Source organism: Phoca vitulina, unplaced genomic scaffold (assembly GCF_004348235.1).
Source record: "Phoca vitulina isolate PV1807 unplaced genomic scaffold, GSC_HSeal_1.0 scaffold40, whole genome shotgun sequence".
NCBI classification, from domain to species: Eukaryota; Metazoa; Chordata; class Mammalia; order Carnivora; family Phocidae; genus Phoca; species Phoca vitulina.
In genome coordinates this window covers 19,112,985-19,131,977 of record NW_022589743.1, presented here as the reverse complement: position 1 = coordinate 19,131,977, position 18,993 = coordinate 19,112,985, and the positions used below count along the sequence as shown (strand labels likewise).

Sequence of the window (18,993 nt, the reverse complement as noted above, 5' to 3'; positions counted from 1 at the left end):
GCAGGGAGCCTGATGTGGGACTCGATCCCAGAACCCTGGGATCATGACCTGAGCCAAAGGCAGATGCCTAACCATCTGAGCCACTCAGGAGCCCGCTCCTGCTACCTCTTAAGGTGCAGGCATTTCTTCAGGCTTAAGGGCAGTTGGAGGTGTTATTTATTTATTTATTTATTTATTTATTTATTTATTTATTTAACACAGACACAGCGAAGGAGGGAACACCAGCAGGGGGAGCAGGAGAGGGAGAAGCAGGCTTCCCGCCGAGCAGGGAGCCCGATGTGGGGCTCGATCCCAGGGCCCTGGGATCATGACCTGAGCCGAAGGCAGACGCTTAACGACTGAGCCACCCAGGCGCCCCCAAGCATATGTTCTTTTAAAGTTGATGCCGAATCCAATAGCAGGATCATTAAGCTCCGTGACATCCTCCTTCTTTTCTCCTAAATCAGACTAGCCGGTCTGTACCCCCCACTCCTCCATTTGTTGTTATGTCTTCATCCAAGTCCATGTTGAAGATGCGATTTTTCTGAGATATTCTTGGAATCGTTTTCCAAATGCTTTCTGTGTTGGTCTATTTATTAAGTTCTATTTGAGGACCAGTAATAATGAGCTGCCTTGGGAGCTGTATTTGCTGCCAGGCCACCCACATTGTGAAAGATGGACAGAGAGGTTCCCCTTGAAGCCCAGGGGAGTCCTGCTGGGGGGCCTGAACCCCACACTAATTATAGCTTCATTTGCTGCGTGCGTGACGGGCACCCAGCTGGCTCTTCATGTACTTTACCCCCTTCAAACCTCATGACCGTCTTGGAAGGGTAGGCATGGGCATCCCCATTTCCAGATGAGGAAACCAAGGACCAGAGATTTCAAATAATTTATCCAAGGTCATCCAGAGAGGCCAGATTGAGCGTCCAGATTGGTTTCATGTTTCCAGAAACTTCAGCCATGTAAACTCAAACCGCCAATCTGGAAGAAAATACAGAAATAACTCTTTCCAAATACTTGTACTAAAGCCCAAAGCTTTTGTTTTACATACAGTTTTTAGAAACTTGGTTTTCTGGTTCCATAACAGGGAATGGAAGGGACATGGTAAGAAGCTACTAGAAGGGGCTCACGACCAGCCAGCAACAGGGAATAAGAACCTGATTGTAGTACCTGGTTAATAACCTGCTGCCAACCGGGCAGTATGGGAGAGAACGAAAAATTTAGAAGCAGACCTGAGTCTTAAAGAAACACAGGAATTTAGGGCCGTTTTCTGTAGGAGTGAAAACCCCATCAGTTGCTGGAGAAGACTTTACTCTAACAGCCCAGATCAATACCTGAGACAGCTTTAAGACTATGCATACACCCTGAGGAGGAACACAGGAAAATGAATGAGCATTTATCTTATTTTATTTTATTATTTTTTAAAAAGTTTATTTAAGTAATCTCTACACCCAACATGGGGCTTGAACTCACAACCTCGACATCAAGAGTCACGTTCTCTTCCAACTGAGCCAGCCAGGTGCCCCTGAATGATGAATTTTATTTTTATTTTTTTTAAGATTTTATTTATTTGTTTAAAAGAGAGAGAATAGGGAGAGAGAGAGAACAGGGTGAGAGAGAACCCCAAGCAGACTCCAGGTTGAGTCCTAATGCGGGGCTCGATCTCATGACCCCGAGACCATGACCCGAGCCAAAATCAAGAGTTGGATGCTTAACTGACTGAGCCACCCAAGCGCCCCTGAATGATGCATTTTAGAAAGAGTCTAGAGGGCGCCTGGGTGGCTCAGTCGTTAAGTGTCTGCCTTCGGCTCAGGTCATGATCCCAGGGTCCTGGGATCGAGTCCCACATCGGGCTCCCTGCTCGGTGGGAAGCCTGCTTCTCCCTCTCCCACTCTCCCTGCTTGTGTTCCCTCTCTCACTGTCTCTCTCTCTGTTTAAAAATAAATAAAAAATCTTAAAAAAAAAAAAAGAAAGAAAAAGTCTAGGAAAAAAAATACCTTTTTGGGGTAAACAAGGATGCTTCAGTCATCTGCAAAAATCAGCTCCTGTGGAGTGTTGGCGAGGAGGCAGAGAAATGGGAGCCCTGGTGCACTGTGGGTGGGAATGCAAACTGGTGCAGCCACTACTGGAAACAGTATGGAGGTTCCTCAGAAAATTAAACAGAACTACCGTGTGATCCAGCAACCCCACTTCTGGGTATATACCTGAAAAAAATCAAAAGCAGGGACTCAAAGAGATATTGGTATACCTGTCTCCATGGCATTATTCACAATAGCTAAAATGTGGAAGCAACCCAAGTGTTGAATGAATGGATGGATGGGTAACAAACTGTGCTCTGTATATTCAGTGGAATAGTATTCAGCCTGAAAAAGGAAGGAGATCCGGGTACGTGCTATAACACGAGTGGAGCTTGAGGACACGATGCTAAGTGAAATAAGCCAGCCACAAAAAGATAGACACTGTATGAGTCCTCTTAGATGAGGCGCCCAGGGGAGTCAAGTTCATAGAGACAGGAAGTAGAATGGTGGTTGCCAGGGCTGGGGGAGAGGAGAGTGGGGAGTTGGTGTTGAATGGAGACAGAGTTTCAGTTTTACAAGATGAGAAGACTTCTGTAGCTGGTGCAACAACATAAATATACTGAATGTCACTGAGCTGTACATTTAAAACTGATACAAATGGGAAATTTTATCTTATGTGTATTTTGCCACAATTTAAAAAAATCTACTTCTGTGGCATTGCCTCTTCTCCCAAATGAGTATGTAAGTTATTACTCCAATTCGTTGTTGTTTTTTTTTTTTTAATATTTTATTTATTTATTTGAGAGCAAGGGAGAGCAGAGAGAGAGACGGCAAGCGCGGGGAGGGAGAGGGAGAGAGAATCTGAAGCAGACTCTCCGCTGAGCACAGAGCCCGACGTGGGGCTCGATCCCATGACCATGAGACCATGACCTGAGCCGAAACCAAGAGTCTGACGCTCAACCGACTGAGTCACCCAGGCGCCCCACTGCAATTAGTTTAAAACCCTCTGAGCCCTTCCTGCCTAGCACTGAGGAGGTGTGGGCAGAACCCCTGTGACCATGCTGTGACCATTTAATACAAAATAACCAAACAGAGGGACGCCTGGGTGGCTCAGTCAGTTAAGCATTTTCTTCCGCTCAGGTCATGACCCCAGGGTCCTGGGATCGAGCCCTGAATCGGGCTCAGCAGGAAGCCTGCTTCTCCCTCTGCCTCTCCTTCTGCCTGCTGCTCCCCCTGCCTCCCTGCTTGTGCTCTCTGTCAAATAAATAAATACAATCTTAAAAAAAAACAAAAAACAAAACCAAAATAATCAAAGAGAAGTGCGGGGAGAGGTGGTTGAAAGCTAGGCTGGACGCTGGCCATGCAGGTGTCCCTCATTCTCTGAGGAGGAAAGGGGACACCTTCCAGTAGGTATCCCGAGGGTTAGCGCCAGAGGCTCGCAGGCAGTCTTGCATCCGTAACAGGCCCTCGCCGTCCCGTGTTTTCATCCAGGTTGCCTTTTTCCTCTACAATGGAGTGTCGCTGGACCAATTCGTGCTGCAGGTAACCCATCCGCGGTACCTGAAGAACTCCCTGGTTTACCACCCGCAGCTCCGAGTGCAGGCGTGGCGCTACCTGACGTACATCTTCATGCACGCGGGGTGAGTACCTGCCTTCTTTCGCTCTGGCCAGAGTCCCTGTGGGAAAATAGGAGGTCCAGAGAGCCTAGATTGAAATACGTGTTGTTTTAGTTTATTTTTATCTGCCCGGACACAGCATTTGAGGTGGCTCCTTGAAACTTATCTAATACCAAAATATATGAGTTACTTATTGACAGTGTGTGGGAAGGGGGAAATGGATGGATGAAAATGCTCAATTTAAGCCCATAGTGAGAGCAGTATAAATGTAGGTTATAAGTTTGCTCTGAGCTTCCTAGTGGCCAAGGCAAAAAGGGAAGTGTGGTTAGCAACCAAGTTCATTGTCCACAAACTCGTGTGTGTGTGTGTGTGTGTGTGTGTGTGTGTGTGTGTGTCTCAAGTGAAACAAAGGACAAATTTCTTTCTTTTTTTTTTTTAAGATTTTATTTATTTATTTGAGAGAGAGAGAAGCCACATGAGAGGGGGGAGGGTCAGAGGGCGAAGCAGACTCCCTGCCAAGCAGGGAGCCCGATGCGGGACTTGATCCAGGGACACCAGGATCATGACCTGAGCCGAAGGCAGTCGCTTAACCAACTGAGCTACCCAGGCGCCCACAAAGGACAAATTTCTTTTGAAAGTGCCTTTTTTCCAAGGTGGTCTCCATAGGTGGTGAGAGTCTTTTTGAGGAATTCTAGCAATACTGGTAGTTTCTGTTGACAGATATGTGGCCTCTTTTGGGGCTGGAATACAGTCAGTTCTCATGGGTGCCTCCTACCCCATGATAAGGACCTACTGTCTGGCCAGGTGACCACCCGGGTCCCAGTCCCCTCTGGACTGGAGACTGTTTTTACACAGTAAAAGCACTGAGTTGGGAAAGCTGAGTAGCCAGACACCCAGACCTTTGTTGTGTCTTCTATGGCCTCTGCAGAGAGAAGCGAAAGGGCTCACCGTTCGCCTGGGAAAAGTCTGGGGGTGCTTGTCCCTGGCGTTGGAAATGGGAAGAGGATCACTCTGGTCCCCGTGGCTCCATTATTCCCATTCCTTAGCAGAAAGACCCACAATGGCCAAGAGGGAGCCACACTGTGAGCCTCCCCTCCTGCTGAGGAGTCTCCAAAGCAGCACAGGTGCCAATCCCTAATTGGTTACACTTACTGAAGAGGAGTTTTGGGGTGACCAGGCACGTCAGTGGTTACCAATGGCTGTCTCCACTCTGAGCCAGAAGAGGGGATGGTTCGCGCAGGCTGGCGCTTTGCCTGCCATGTCTCAGGCTTTGCTCTCATAGGACCAAGGAGCAGAACGAGGAGGGTGCATCATGCATTGGTCTTCTTGTGAACCAAGGAACTGGGGTTGGGGAGGGAGGCTTCCCTGCCCAGGCTGCCCAGCCTCTGACTGCACATGGGATGGAACTTGTACATGTGTTGTCTTGTTTCTGGGACTGCCCTCTGGCCTTCCCTGAGCCTCTGGGGTGAGGATCAAGCATGCACAAAGCCTCCAAAGCCTCCTTGTCCACTCCCTGCCTCTGGGAACTAAAAGCCTCGAAGCCAAAGTGGACAGGGCACAGAGGCTCTTAGCCGAGGACCATAGGGGTGGCCTCCGGCCTTTCTCTGGCTGGTGCTTCTGATGGGGCAGTGCCTGCCTGGGGGAACCCTGGGAGGAGCTTCCTGGTGTGTGATTTTGAGGGAGGGGCTCTTGGACAGGAGGTAGGGATGGTTGGCCAGCATGTGGGGCGAGCCCAGCAAGGTGACCTATGACCGAGAGGCCCACTGTGGACTGGTGAATCCAGAAATCAGTGTGGTAGAGAGGAAGGAGCTCGGCTTGGGAGGTAGAGCCCTGGGTCCCTCTCCTGGCATCTTCTAGTCTCGGGCTCTCATCTGTAAACCAAGGACTGAGTCTGATGCTACCGTCCGACTCCTTTCCAGGGCATTTGTCTGACGCTTCTAACCCTTTGGCTGGCACAGTTGGTGTGGGCTAGAAAACTCCAGGCATGGTGGGAGTTTAGGACAGAGCCCCATCTGTCTGAGCTACCTTGCAGGTGCTCTCCTGGGCAGGCAGGTGCCCACGTGGACCCAAGCGGCACAGCAGTTGGCCTCCAGGCCGGGCCCTGCCGACCAGGGCCAGGGCTGTGACCCAGCCAGGGCCCCCCCATGATGTGCTCTGTTACCCTATAACTTAACCATCCCCAGGAAGCTGTGCAGATGCTGTAGGCTCAGTTTAAATGAGATAATGGATGTTAAAGTGTTTTGTAAATTTGAAAGCACATATTTGATGTAGTGATAGTAATGTTACAGTTTTTTCTAGTAACAGGTGCACTCAGCTAGACACCATTTAGCAACAAGATCTGGTCACAGGTGTATGATAGTATAAAAAGGGAAGTATTCACAGAGTAAGAAAAGCCATCCCTGGGAGTTTGGGAGTAGAGAGTGTTCCTTCTCACACCAGGAGGGAGAAGCTTCCCCTATGAGATCTTAAGGGATAACTTTGAATTATTAAGTTCTAGGGGCACCTGGGTGGCTCAGTCAGTTAAGTGTCTGCTTTCAACTCAGGTCATGATCGCAGGGTCCTGGGATTGAGCCCAGCGTCGGGCTCCCTGCTCAGCGGGGAGCCTGCTTCTCCCTCTCCTGCTCCCCCTGCTTGTGCTTGCTCCCTCTCTCTCTTTCTCTGTCAAATAAATAAAATCTTAAAAAACAAAGGAATTATTCAGTTCTAAGAGATATCTCTAATGCTTGCTTTTGTTTTGAAAACATCTTTCCTTTTTTTTAAGACTTTATTTGAGAGAGAGAGAGCGAGAGAGCACAAAGCAGGGGGAGGGGCAAACGGAGAGGGAGAAGCAGGCTCCCCGCGGAGCAGAGAGCCTGACGCTGGGCTTGATCCCAGGACCCTGGGATCATGATCTGAGCCGAAGGCAGACGCTTAACCGACTGAGCCACCCAGGAGCCCTGAAAACATTTTTCTCTTACACATACAATAGTGAGCCCCAGAGCACCTTTGTAGCCTGGTGAGTGGAGCAGATTCTGCACATCAGGAGCCGGAGCTGTGTGACTTTAAGCCAGGCAGTGCCCCTCTCCAAGCCTTGGCTTCTCATGTGTCAGCCGATGGATTTGCTGGATCTCTACCATGGTTACCTGCCCTCTTCACTATGGCAGGTGCAGACATTGCCAAACACTGCCCAGGCCCTGCACCGTTCCTGTCCCAGGTGGCAGGCAAGGTATGCTCTTTCCAAGATGGTCTGTCTGCATTGTAATTCCTTCCCCCACCCCCAACCCAGACCATGAGCTCCTCAAAGCAGGTATAATTCACTGCTGGATCCCTGCATCTTGGCATACAGTGTTTGCTGAATGAATGAATGAATGAATGATGGAGTGTGGTCTTTCTATACAGGATAGAACACCTGGGACTCAACGTGGTGCTGCAGCTCCTTGTGGGGGTGCCCTTGGAGATGGTGCATGGAGCAACCCGTATTGGGCTTGTCTACGTGGCTGGTGTTGTGGCAGGTAGGCAGGTGGGCCACGAATCCACAGAGGTAAACTTCCCCAAGGCGGCGAGGAGACCCCACGGGATTGGGCAAGTCCCAGGCTTCCAGGGACACCGGACCCCATCCCCAAGGCTCCTAACTATTAGGGTTGTCCTCCAGGCCAATCTCCCCACCGCCCCAGGGGGGCTGGAAAGGGGCCTGCCATCCACAGGGAGAGGCATGTGATGGCAAGGGGAGGAGACTTTCCATCTTTATGCTGCCATGTTGAAGCTGTGTGAGCTTGGGGAAATTCCTTAACCTCTCTTGGCCCCATTAAGTTTTAGGAAGGAACTAATCAGATTTGCCTGTAGGGTGTTAGGAGGGCAGAGGGAGGTGACAAGTGGAATAAGAGGGCCGTGTAAACCGTGCTGGGCACAGTGAGATTGCTGCAGGGACATCCAAGGTGTGGGTGAGCCCAGGTCCCTCCCCAGCCAGGCCAGCACCTGCCCTCCTGATTGACCCACTGCTGACAGGAAACAGTCTGGCCTGAGACATGGTGAGCACCCATGCCAGCTGAAGGAGACTGGGGCCCCGCTGACTCCGCTCACATGGCGGAGGACCATGACCTTGAGGATGGGGAGGGTACCCTATAGCCAGCGGGACTCCCCCTCTCCCTCCCCAGTGGAGGTGAGGCGGGCTGGGGTGAGCTGAGGAGAGCAGGCTGCATTTCTGCAGGAAAAGTCTGCACCAACCAGGTTTCTGAACAGAGGGATCTCCCTCGTGATGTTTCCAACTTTATAGCTGGATTTTTTTTTTTTTTTACAAGGTTTGCCGCCTCAGCTCTTCACCTTGACAGCTGTGCCCAAGGGAGCTTTGTGTGTATGTTTAAGTAAGATCTTAATCCTTTCTGAGTGGCATTAAAATTGTCATCAGGAGGGCAGGGCACCATTGACCTTGTAAACAACAGGCACACAGGGACCCTGGGAGTAACTGATGTGGCTTCAAGAGTCCGAGAGGGAAGGGTCCCACCCCACCCACCCATGAGAGGCTGGTCTGCTAGTTCAGGAACCCTCAGCGTGGTAGATTGGCCCCACAGCTTCTTCATTACTCTGTGTGCTGAGGGTTGAAAACTTGGCCACCTTGGACAGCACCCCCACGAGCTTCTCCCGGCATCCAGTACCTTCCACATCCTTGAACAAAAGGTCTAATGAGAGCTCTGTGCCAGACTTACTCAGCCACCCACGCACCCCCCCAATCTTGACATCTGGAGATTTATAGCCACATTTTCTCTACCTAGATACCCAGAGACCCAGATGGTTAATAGCGAGGAGCAGGAAAGACACTCATAACACTTGCAGTTAGTAGTCAATTGGAAGGGAGGGCCAATAACCCAGAAGACAAAAATCAGATTCAAGATGACTCAGGCCTCACCCAAACCAGATGACACCCAGCAGGGAGGCTGCACTGGTGACACTTCCCAGTGACACCAGTGCAGAGGGGGATGGTGCACCGATGGAAGGGGGGGGCTTGCCAACTAACCAGCAGGGTGTGGGGCTGTATCATAAAGCAAATGATGCGTACTATTCTGTCGGAGGCATTGATTTAGAGAGGGCACTCTGGTCACTGTATATCATGTCATTGCTCTCCAGGATCGAGTTGATGGATCTGCCTGTACCCCTTCCTCCCTCTCTACTCCGTGTGCATCCCAAGTCCGAGAAGGGGCCCCATTCATAGACAGCCGGGTCCTGACTGGATACCCAGTAGTTAGGAAGGGCCTGCCTTCCTAAGGCAGGTACTAACACTTTCCACTTGTCACAGGTACGGAACCCGAGCCTTAGCGTGCCTCAGCGACTGCCCAGGGAGACTCAGTTGTACGTGGTGGAGCTGGCCCCAGACCCAGGCCGCCTGACCCAAAGGCTTGCTTCAAACCACTGCCATATGCAATGAGAACCAAAAGGCAGGCCTTTTCCTTTGTGCAGATAATTTATTATCAGAAACCCAGGGAGGTCTTTTTTTTTAAAGATTTTATTTATTTATTTGAGAGAGCGAGAATGAGAGAGAGAGAGAGCATATGAGAGGGAGGAGGGTCAGAGGGAGAAGCAGACTCCCCGCTGAGCAGGAAGCCCGATGCGGGACTCGATCCCGGGACTCCAGGATCATGACCTGAGCCGAAGGCAGTCGCTTAACCAACTGAGCCACCCAGGCGCCCCCAGGGAGGTCTTAATAGACATCAGGCCCTGCCCTTTAGTTCCTGCCCAGTGAAAATGCTCCAAAGGCAGGGCCGTCACAATCTGTAGCAATGGCGGCTAATGTCTGCCAGGTGCCATAGGGGATTCTCGCACATTGTGTCCTGAATTCACCAAGTCTTACGAGGTGGGCACTGTCACCTCCATTTTATAAGAGGTTCTGAGAGGTGAAATGACTTGCTCAATTTTCTCAGAAGGACTAAGAAGTACTAGAAGTGAATGGAAATCCTTCCTCTGCCCAGTGCTTGAGGCCAATGCGTCTCTCGCTTCTAGCTAACAAATCCATGGCTGAAATTTTAGATACTGTAAAAGCCAGTATTTTAAGCGCTTCGGCAAGCTCTTCTTATAGATTATGTAGATTATAAGCCACGTGTGCCTCCCCAGAGCCTAATGCAGGGTTTGGCATATGTTAAGCAACAAATATTTGTAGAACAAATGGAAGAATACATACATAAATAAAGTTATATTGCTTAAAGGTAGATGTTCTGCTGATTTTTATTGGGATTTTTTTTTTTCTTTAATGGCCAAGGGAGACGTTGGAAAACACCTGCTTTAAATATTTCAGGCTAAAATTATTGCAGCTGTGCATGATGATAAAGTCTCCAATTTATCTGCGTGCTGGTGTGGACCCAGACTTTTTTTTGAGAAAGTTCACAGCCCCGACTAGAGCTAGTCCTTGGGCCTGCTGCTGCAGAGATGTGTGTGTCCCTCCAGCTTGCCATTCTGTCCCCATCCTCTGTCCCCATGACCTCTGGGGAATTCATACTGGCCTTATGGAGCTGTCATCCGTTAGGTTAGCTTCCAAACAGCTTGTCAGGAATCCTGCTTGGCCCAGGCTTCTTGCCCCCAGGGGTGGCCTTTATTACTCTATTTATGGGCACACATGCCCATGCTTGTATTTGACCTTTCCCACTCCCTCTAGTCCAGGGCTAAACTGCAGCTTCTTGAGGGAAGTCTTTCCACCACACATGGAGGACCGGTGAATCCAGATTGTTACCTCCAGGATTGTAGAACCAGGATCCAAACCTCAGATCTTGGATCTCAGGCCAAGATTCAGGTGATTGAATCTGTGATCTGGAAGGAACTCTCGAGGTCCCCTCTGGTGGGTGGCAAATTTGACTCCCCAGGCCCCACTCCTTTAGCCATAGGCTCCCTGTGCTCTGCTCCATGGGGTAGGGGTGTGGGTAAAGTTTCCTTTGAAAAGAGGGTTTTGCTGCTTAGAAGTTGAAAAGCCTTAGATCTCTTGATTTCACAGATGTGAAAGCTGAAGCCCAAAGAATTCAGGGGCTGTGCCCAAGGTCACACGACTAGCCAGTCACGCCCCCATTCCAGACTCCCGCCACAATCCCAGCCTGACCCCTGACTCTGGGGTCAGGGACTTCTACCCATGGGTAGGGCGAGAGAAGGGTCAGTGTGGGGAGGCTGGACCCTGGACCATGCGTGGATCCCATCGCATCGGGGAGGCCGGGGGAGCAGAAGCTGGGCAGGTTTGGTGGGACCTGCAAGAGGAAAGAGGCCAGCCCGAGGAGGCTGGGGCTTCCTCTGTCCACGCGGTAATTAATGAGCTGCTCTTAATGAGCTGCTCGGTTAGCCAGCCCTCCGCAGCCCTGCAATGCAGCTTTCCTTGCTGTACGGGCCTCCGGGAGAGCGTGGGAATCCTTTGTCATGCAGATCCCACCGCCGGCCTGTTTGCCATCCTGGGATTTTTTTTTTTTTTTCCTGTTATATATGGCTGACCCCTTGGCTAGGCAGTTAAAAAAAAAAAAGTTATCTGACAATAGATCAATACCTAATTAAAGCCGGAGGGAAGGCATGAAAGGGGAGAAGAAAGATTTATAGTTACCCTGGGAGGGGAGAAGGACTTGGGAGCTCCCCGTTCATGACAGTGCTTTTTCCTGGGAGATCACATCCCCCTTGAGACCCAGAATTTGCTGTGGGGATCTCTTACTTGAAGGATCTCAGTGAGCCACGAAGCCTTGAGAGAAGTCCAAGGGGGCTGGTAGGGGAGAGAAGGTGGATGATGTTATGGGGGTTCTCCATGCTCAGGGGTGTCAGGCGCTCTGGCTCCTGGCCTGGGCCCAGCCTCCGCCTAAGTAGCAGACCCCCCACCTCTGTAGAACCTGCAGAGTTTGGCCTTGGGCCGGTCCCTCCTGTCTCCACCCAGGCAGCGGCTAATTGGCTCTCGAGCCTGCGGACATTTTCCAGTGGTGGTTTCTGCACACTCACCCAGGCCGGCCACCTCTCAGCCTCAGAGCCCTGGGCTCTACCTCCCAGTTATTTTTAGTCTCCTGTGTCCTTCCCTGGAAGCCAAAGCATTGATCACACTTAAATGAGACCAGAACAATACATTTCCCTTCTCCTCTCTGCCCGGCTTTCCTTCCAGCACAAAAGTTTGTCATCCCCCAGACCAAGAGTCTACACCCTTCTTTTCCCCCAGAGGGTATGACATCATCTCTCTCTCTTCCCTGGGACTTTTCAAGGACATTTTTCCTCCAGAGAACACCCCCGACCCTGCTCCGGAGATCCTGTTGGCCTTTGGTAATTTCACTCTTTCACTCAGCTGGAGGGAGGTTGGAGGGGATGCCAAGCAGGTTTCTAGATGCCGTTGAGCAGAGCGAGCGATGGTAGAGGATGGACGTTGACCTCTGTACCAGTTTGGGGAGTGGCTGCTGTCGAGGCCAAGAGCACGGGCCTTGTGCCACAAAGCTGGACTCACATCCTGGTTCCAGCCCTTCCTACTGAGTGACTCTGGGCTCAGTCTCCTCACCTCTGTGGTATGGCCACTGTCGCCGTCCTCAAAGGATTAAAGGAGGGACCATGTACATAAAGCACGTGGCCAGTGTGTGATGTGTGGTGCCCATGCACTACTTCTGCTTCTGCTACTTTTTCTTTCTCTTTATTTATTTATTTTTAATTTTTTTTATTTTTTAAAGATTTTATTTATTTATTTGATAGAGACACAGCGAGAGAGGGAACACAATCGGGGGAGTGGGAGAGAGAGAGAAGCAGGCTTCCCGCTGAGCAGGGAGCCCGATGTGGGGCTCGATCCCAGGACCCTGAGACCATGACCTGAGCCGAAGGCAGACGCTTAACGACTGAGCCACCCAGGCGCCCCTCTTTCTCTTTTTTTAAAGATTTTATTTATTTATTTGAGAGAGAGAGCGCACAAGCAGGGGGAGTGGCAGGCAGAGGGAGAAGCGGCTCTCCGCTGAGCAGGGAGCCTGATGTGGGGCTCGATCCCAGGACCCCGGGATCATGACCTGAGCCGGAAGCAGCTGCTTAGCCATCTGAGCTACCCAGGCGCCCCTCTGCTACTATTTCTTATTGCCCTAAACCCCCAGGTGACACCAGGTGAGGCAGAGGCTGCCCTGACAGGCAGGTGATCCCTCCCCTCCCCTGGGTCTCCTATAAAAGAAGTTTGAATCAAAGGGTTCTTTCAGACATAAATTAGGCCTCTAGGGGGCTCCAGGACAACATGGGATGAAGGCAAGAGGAGATGGATCCTTTTGCTCCAGGGTCTTACCCCCAAGGCTGCTGGCTGCTAGGGCCTGGGACGGGCGGGGAGCTCACTCCAGCACCCTTGAATTCCCGCTCTCTCTCTGTCCCAGGGTCCTTGGCGGTGTCCGTGGCTGACATGACTGCGCCGGTCGTGGGCTCCTCTGGAGGGGTGTATGCGCTCGTCTCCGCCCATCTGGCCAACATCGTGATGGTGAGCACCTCCTGTCCCAGCATGCCTATCTTGGCGTCCCCTCTGCGCCTCAGTCCTTGTCTACTCCCCAGCTCAGACCCGGAAATGCCAGGCAGACCTGGCTGATAGGAGGGTTCACAGATGCTCCTCACTTTCCGTAGGCTCATTTCAAATGGGACTCTTCCATATATGATTCTTGTTTTTTTCTTCTTGGCTATGAAGTTACCCATTTCCCTAATTCTATCCCTTTCCCACTTGACTTTAGAAAATGTTACAATAGGGTCTCCTGGCTGGCTCAGTTGGAAGAACACATGACTCTTGATCTTGGGGTCATGAGTTCAAGCCCCACTTTGGGCCTAGAGTTTACTTTAAAAAAAAAAAAAAAAGGAGATGGGGATGCCTGCAACTCTTTTTTTTTTTTTTTTCTATAAGATTTTATTTATTTGAGAGAGAGAGCACAAGCGGGGACAAGAGGGAGAGGGAGAAGCAGACTCCCCGCTGAGCAGGGAGCCCGACGCAGGGCTTGATCCCAGAGGCCAGATCCCAGGACCCTGAGATCGTGACCTGAGCCGAAGGCAGATGCTCAACTGACTGAGCCACCCAGGCACCCCTAAGCGTCCAACACTTGATCTCAGCTCAGATCTTGATCTCGGGGTCATGAATTCAAGTTCCGCATTGGGCTCCATGCTGGGCGTGGAGCCTACTTAAAAAAAAAAAAACTTTAAAAAATGTTACAATCCTTGACCCCTAGTGGCAAAATCGGGACTTGAACCCACAGCTCCTGACAATGATTCAAGCGTCATTTCCTTACACCAACCTCTTACAGTGGTGGGACACTGCCCTTCCTTTCCCATGTTCTTCTTTGCCTTTTCCTGAAAGGCATTCTAGGGTAATGGTTAAGAGCACAGGCTCTGGAGCCAGTTAGCCTAGATCTGAATCCTGGCTACCTGCTTCCTAAAGAGGGATCTTGGGCAAATTACTTAACTGTGCTATACCTCAGTTTCTACATCTATGAAATGGGATGATATGTGATAAAGGAGATAAAGTGAAGATATAACCACTCCATATAAATGTTAACTCCCTACTCCTCCCAGAAGAGGCCAGGGTGGACTCAGAATAAAGAGAGAGTCTGCAAGGCAAGAAATTGGAATCAGTTTAGTAGTCTCAGAGGAGGCCAAAGTCCTTGTTTTAGAGGCCATTGGAAGGAGGGGGCCTCTAGGCGGGGTCCAGGTCTTTTACTCATCCCCAGTGCCTGGCACAAGGCTGGACAAATGGCAGCTGGTGCCGACTAAATTTTTTTATTTTAAACAATCTCTACAACCAGCATGGGGCTCGAACTCACAACCCCGAGATCAAGAGTCACATGCTCCACCGACTGAACCAGCCGGGTGCCCCCTCCCCCCAACCTGCCAACTAAATTTTGAATGAAGGAAGGAAGGAAGAAATGAACAGTGTCTAGAAAAGGCGTAGCTTCCCGCCAGGGTCCTCCTGTTCTCACCTCCCTCCTCCGTCACTGTCTTCACCCACGTGGCGGATGTGTGAATGCTCAGTTACAACAGTCTGGAGTTCCTAAATTCTCCTGTTTCTTCTTTATTATTGCCACTGTCACCTGCCGGCTCAACACACCATCCCTTTTCTTTTCATCAAAGTCCCCTTTGTACATCGAGAGCGAGAGAGAGAGAGAGAGAGAGAGAGAGAGAGCGAGCGAGCACAGGACAGAGGGAAAGAAAAGAAGGGGGGAGGGGAGAGACGGACAGACAGACACTGACAGCACTTGCTACTTGTCTGAATTTTGGCAACTTCGTGTGAGCACCTGAGAGAGCCAGCAGGTGTGGGAAAGCTCGTGTGGGTGTGCACGCACACGTGCACTTACACACGCGTGTGCGCACATAGGCGGCCCATCTGCTGAGGAACCTGGCAGCACGGGGCTGCCTCGCATGGCCCTTTTAAATGGGTCATTCTGTATCAGTGCTACAGCCTTCCCCAGACACAGCTCTTTCCCTGAATTCCATCTCCGCCACCCCCCCCCCCCCCTGCCCCAGTTCCTTTCTGTAGGGGCCGAACTGCTAACAAACCCTCCTTCCCCCTAAGATATGTGTGTGTGTGTGTGTGTGTGTGTGTGTGTGTGTGTGTACGAACAGCACAACGGAGAGAAACAGACGCGAGTTCATAAGATGCCCGGTTTCCACGCCCTTCCCTGCCGCATGGGAAACAGCCCCGAGGCCCCCCAAGTTCCCGCGGTGAGGCCAGAGCACCCCAAGAACCGTGGGGTGTGGGGTGGCGGTTGAGGAGGGAGGGGTGAACGCCGTTTTGTTCCAGTTTACGCTTCTTTCTGGCAAGTAGCCCATGGCCTGTGGCGGTGGAGATGAGCAGTCCCACCGGAGAGCCCATTGCCCTTCTAGAAGGACACGGCTCTCCCTGGCCCCCTGGGAGCTTTGCAGTCCCCGGAGCATGACATCCGTGGTAGCCTTTCCCTAGAGAGTTGTGTGGTGCTTATTTGATGGGGAAAAAAATACCTCATGTTCTCATTAGAAAGATTGGTTTCCTTTCAACAAGAGGCCGCCTTTACCCACAGTAGCTCAGAGCGCAGCACTTCAGAGATGCATGAGGACAAACCCTATAAGATGGCCATTTCGGCGGGCCGGAAGCAGACATTGGCAGTTTCATGTAGTTCCGTCTGCTAGATATGCTAGTATTTTAAATTGCCAAACGAAGATTTGCTCTGTGTGTGTGTGTGTGCGCGCGCACACGCGTGCACAATAAAGTGCCTTGTCAGAACGGATAGGAGAAGAGAGCAAGACAGTCAGAAAATCTGGATTTGAGTCCTGGTGTCACCACCTTAAGAGCCTCCGCTCCCTCATCAGCAGCCCCTTCTCCACAAGCTGGTTGTGAGAAATACAGGAAAAGGATGGATGGAAAAATGCTTTCCATGTGGCGAATCACCACACAGCTGGGGGATCCAGTGTGTGCACACTTGTGTATGTGTGTATATGTGTGAGTGTGTTTGTATATCCTCAAATACATGTAATTTTTTATATTTATCCATTTTGCCTGTTATCTGCAGAGAACAATGAGGAAAATGCGTCCTTTTTACTTCAGATACAAAATAGAAAAGTGTTAAACACTTCTATTCTCAGGACTATTTAAGTGAGAGATTCTGCCTTAAATGAAAGCATGTCTTATTTTTCATAAAAATATTCTGAGTTCCAGGGATACTTGGCTGGCTCAGTCTGTGGAGCATGCCACCTTTGATCTCGGGCTTGTGAGTTTGAGCCCCACGTTGGGTGTAGAGATTACTTAAAAATAAAATCTTAAAAAAAAAAACCCCAAACCACTTTGAGTTCCAAAAAGCTTGCAGTTTATATCGAGGGATTAAGTTCAGAAAATATTTCAACAAAAAAACTGGATGGCATAGAAGACCTGCGATCAAGACTTGTTAGGTTAGGGACGCCTGGGTGGCTCAGTAGGTTAAGCGTCTGCCTTTGGCTCAGGGCATGATCCCAGGGTCTTGGGATCGAGTCCTGCATCGAGTCCTGCATCAGGCTCCTTGCTCAGCGGGGAGCCTGCTTCTCCCTCTGCCCCTCCCCCTGCTTGTGTGCTCGCTCTCTCTCGCTGGCTTTCTCTCGCTCACTCGCTCTCTCTGACAAATACATAAATTTAAAAAAATCTTAAAAAAAAAAAAAGACTTGTTAATTTAAATGCTAGAAGTAGGGGCACCTGGGTGGCTCAGTAAGTTAAGTGTCTGCCTTCGGCTCAGTGCATGATCCCAGGGTCCTGAGATCGAGCCCCACATTGGGCTCCCTGCTCAGCGGAGAGTCTGCTTCTCCCTCTCCCTCTGCCCATGACCCCCCACTCCCACCCGTGCTCATGCTGTCTCTTAAATAAATAAATAAAATCTTAAAAAAAATAAATGCTAGAAGTATAAAGAAGAATAATTTATAAATTGCTTTTTGCTGGGGCCCACAGGCCAGCGTTCCATTATTAAATATACAAGATGTTTACTTACACTTTACTCCGTACAATGGATGTTTCCCTAAAAAATGTTTGAGATCTCAGTTTTTGCAACAGGACCATATTGTCAAAGCACAAAGAAAGACTATTGTCTAAAAGACACCCGAGATCCCTATGTTGTAAGGCTCACTTTATTAATAAAAATCCTCTCGTAGGACAAGTAATCGCTCCCTAATTTATCTGTGTCATGCTCTCCCTTCCCTTGTGCTGGGTTTTCAGGAAGTTGTTTCTACCAGGATATGTAAAACCATCAAGCTCCCACCTGGGTTTCAACCTCTGTGCTCTTAACTGAGCATGAATGAGATGCTGAGGGTACTGGTCACCACCTTGTTTGCTGAGGGTGGGTTCTTTCTCACCCTGCAAGGCTCTGGGAGAGAAAAACACGAAAAGGGCCTGCAAAAGATGTGTGTTCCCTGGGTCTGCAGGTGTTTCCACATTTATAGCAGCAGTGCTGGCTATAGGGAGATTCTTTCTCTTTTCTCTTATGTTTCACTGCAGCGCATTTTATTGGAGGGAATAATGGGTCGGGAAAACGAAGCAGCTGGTGGGAAGGGGTGACTGTAGTTGAACCCCTCAGTGCTGTGAGACAGGTCATTGACCCATGTTCGCTAAGCTCTGGGGGCAACTGGAGCGGCCAGCAGGGACAGACAGAATGTGACCCTGTCTCCGAAGCGGGGCAGACAGAGCCCTGGACTCATTGTTAACTTACTCTGACCTTGAACCAGCCCTCCCGGACTGATTCTCAGTTTCTTCTTCCCCAAAGTGTAGGGTTGGAGATGTAACTGGATCAACCTGGCCAGTTCCAGTGCCTTCAGGGCCCAGGCAGTGATTCTAAAGGGAGCTGGCCTGGGGAGGCTGGGGAGGCTGGGGAGGCCAGAGCTGCCCGGCTAGTCCAAGGTCATTCAGAAGTTTTAAAGGTGCTGTGCAGGGCAAACCCACTGTCTTTGCCTCAGGTCTCGATGATCATATCAGACACTTACATGATGCTTACCACATGCCAGGCAGTGTTCTTAGTGCTTTACGCATATGAATTCATTTTACTTTCACAACCCAGTGAGGTAGGTAATTGAGATAGGCACTAATGGTACTCCAGATTTACAAATGAAGACACCAGCCAAAAAGGAGTTCTGAGTCACCTCACCAATGGCTTTGCCAGACCAAAGGTATGGAGTGTACTTTTGAAGACAGACCCCAGATAGGGCCTGAAAGGGGCATGCATGGACCTCAGCTGAAGGACAGAGTGGCCAATATATTCTAGACTGACTTTACCTGATATTATCACTCAGAACACAGTGAAAGAGACACTGTCTTTAGGTAAGAGGTTCATTCGGAGGGGTTTTATGAGGAAAAGGAATATTGGAAGTGTTCTGTATCACGTTTGTTTTTAATGGTGGTAAAATATACCATAGCATAAAATTTACCGTCTTAACCATTTTTTAAAAATTTTATTTATTTATTTGACAGAGAGAGACACAGCGAGACAGGGAACACAAGCAGGGGGAGTGGGAGAAGGAGAAGCAGGCTCCCCGCTGAGCAGGGAGCCCGACTCAGGGCTCGATCCCAGGACCCCGGGATCATGACCTGAGCTAAAGGCAGACGCTTAACCACAGAGCCACCCAGGTGCCCCCTGTCTTAACCATTTTTAAGTATCCAGTTTAGTAGTGTCAAGTACATTCTCGCTGGTTGGGCAATCATCACTACCGTCTATCTCTAGAATTCTCATCTTGCAAAACTGAAGCTCTGTATCTACTAAACAACTCCCCATTCCTCCCTCCCCCAGCCCCTGGCAAACACCGTTCCACTTATTTTCTCTATGAATTCGACCACTCTAGGTGTCTCATAGAAGTGGGCTCATACAGACAGTATTTGTCCTTTTGGGACTGGCTTATTTCACTTAGCATAATGTCTTCAAGGTTCGTTCATAACAACATGTCAGAATGTCCTTCCTTTTAAAGTGCATGATATTCCCTTGTAGCTCCATTCA

At 50.0% G+C, this 18,993-nt stretch overlaps 1 protein-coding gene across 2 annotated transcripts in view; it reads left to right on the top strand.

Moving 5' to 3' along the window:
- RHBDL3 (rhomboid like 3) overlaps positions 1-18,993 on the top strand; it is a 52,871-nt gene that overhangs the window by 23,690 nt on the left and 10,188 nt on the right. For both annotated transcript variants that reach the window (XM_032428970.1, XM_032428969.1), the window contains 3 exons: positions 3,489-3,637; positions 6,992-7,104; positions 12,919-13,019. In XM_032428970.1, coding sequence (XP_032284861.1) covers positions 3,489-3,637; positions 6,992-7,104; positions 12,919-13,019 — 363 coding nt within the window. The remainder of the gene's footprint in view (positions 1-3,488; positions 3,638-6,991; positions 7,105-12,918; positions 13,020-18,993) is intronic.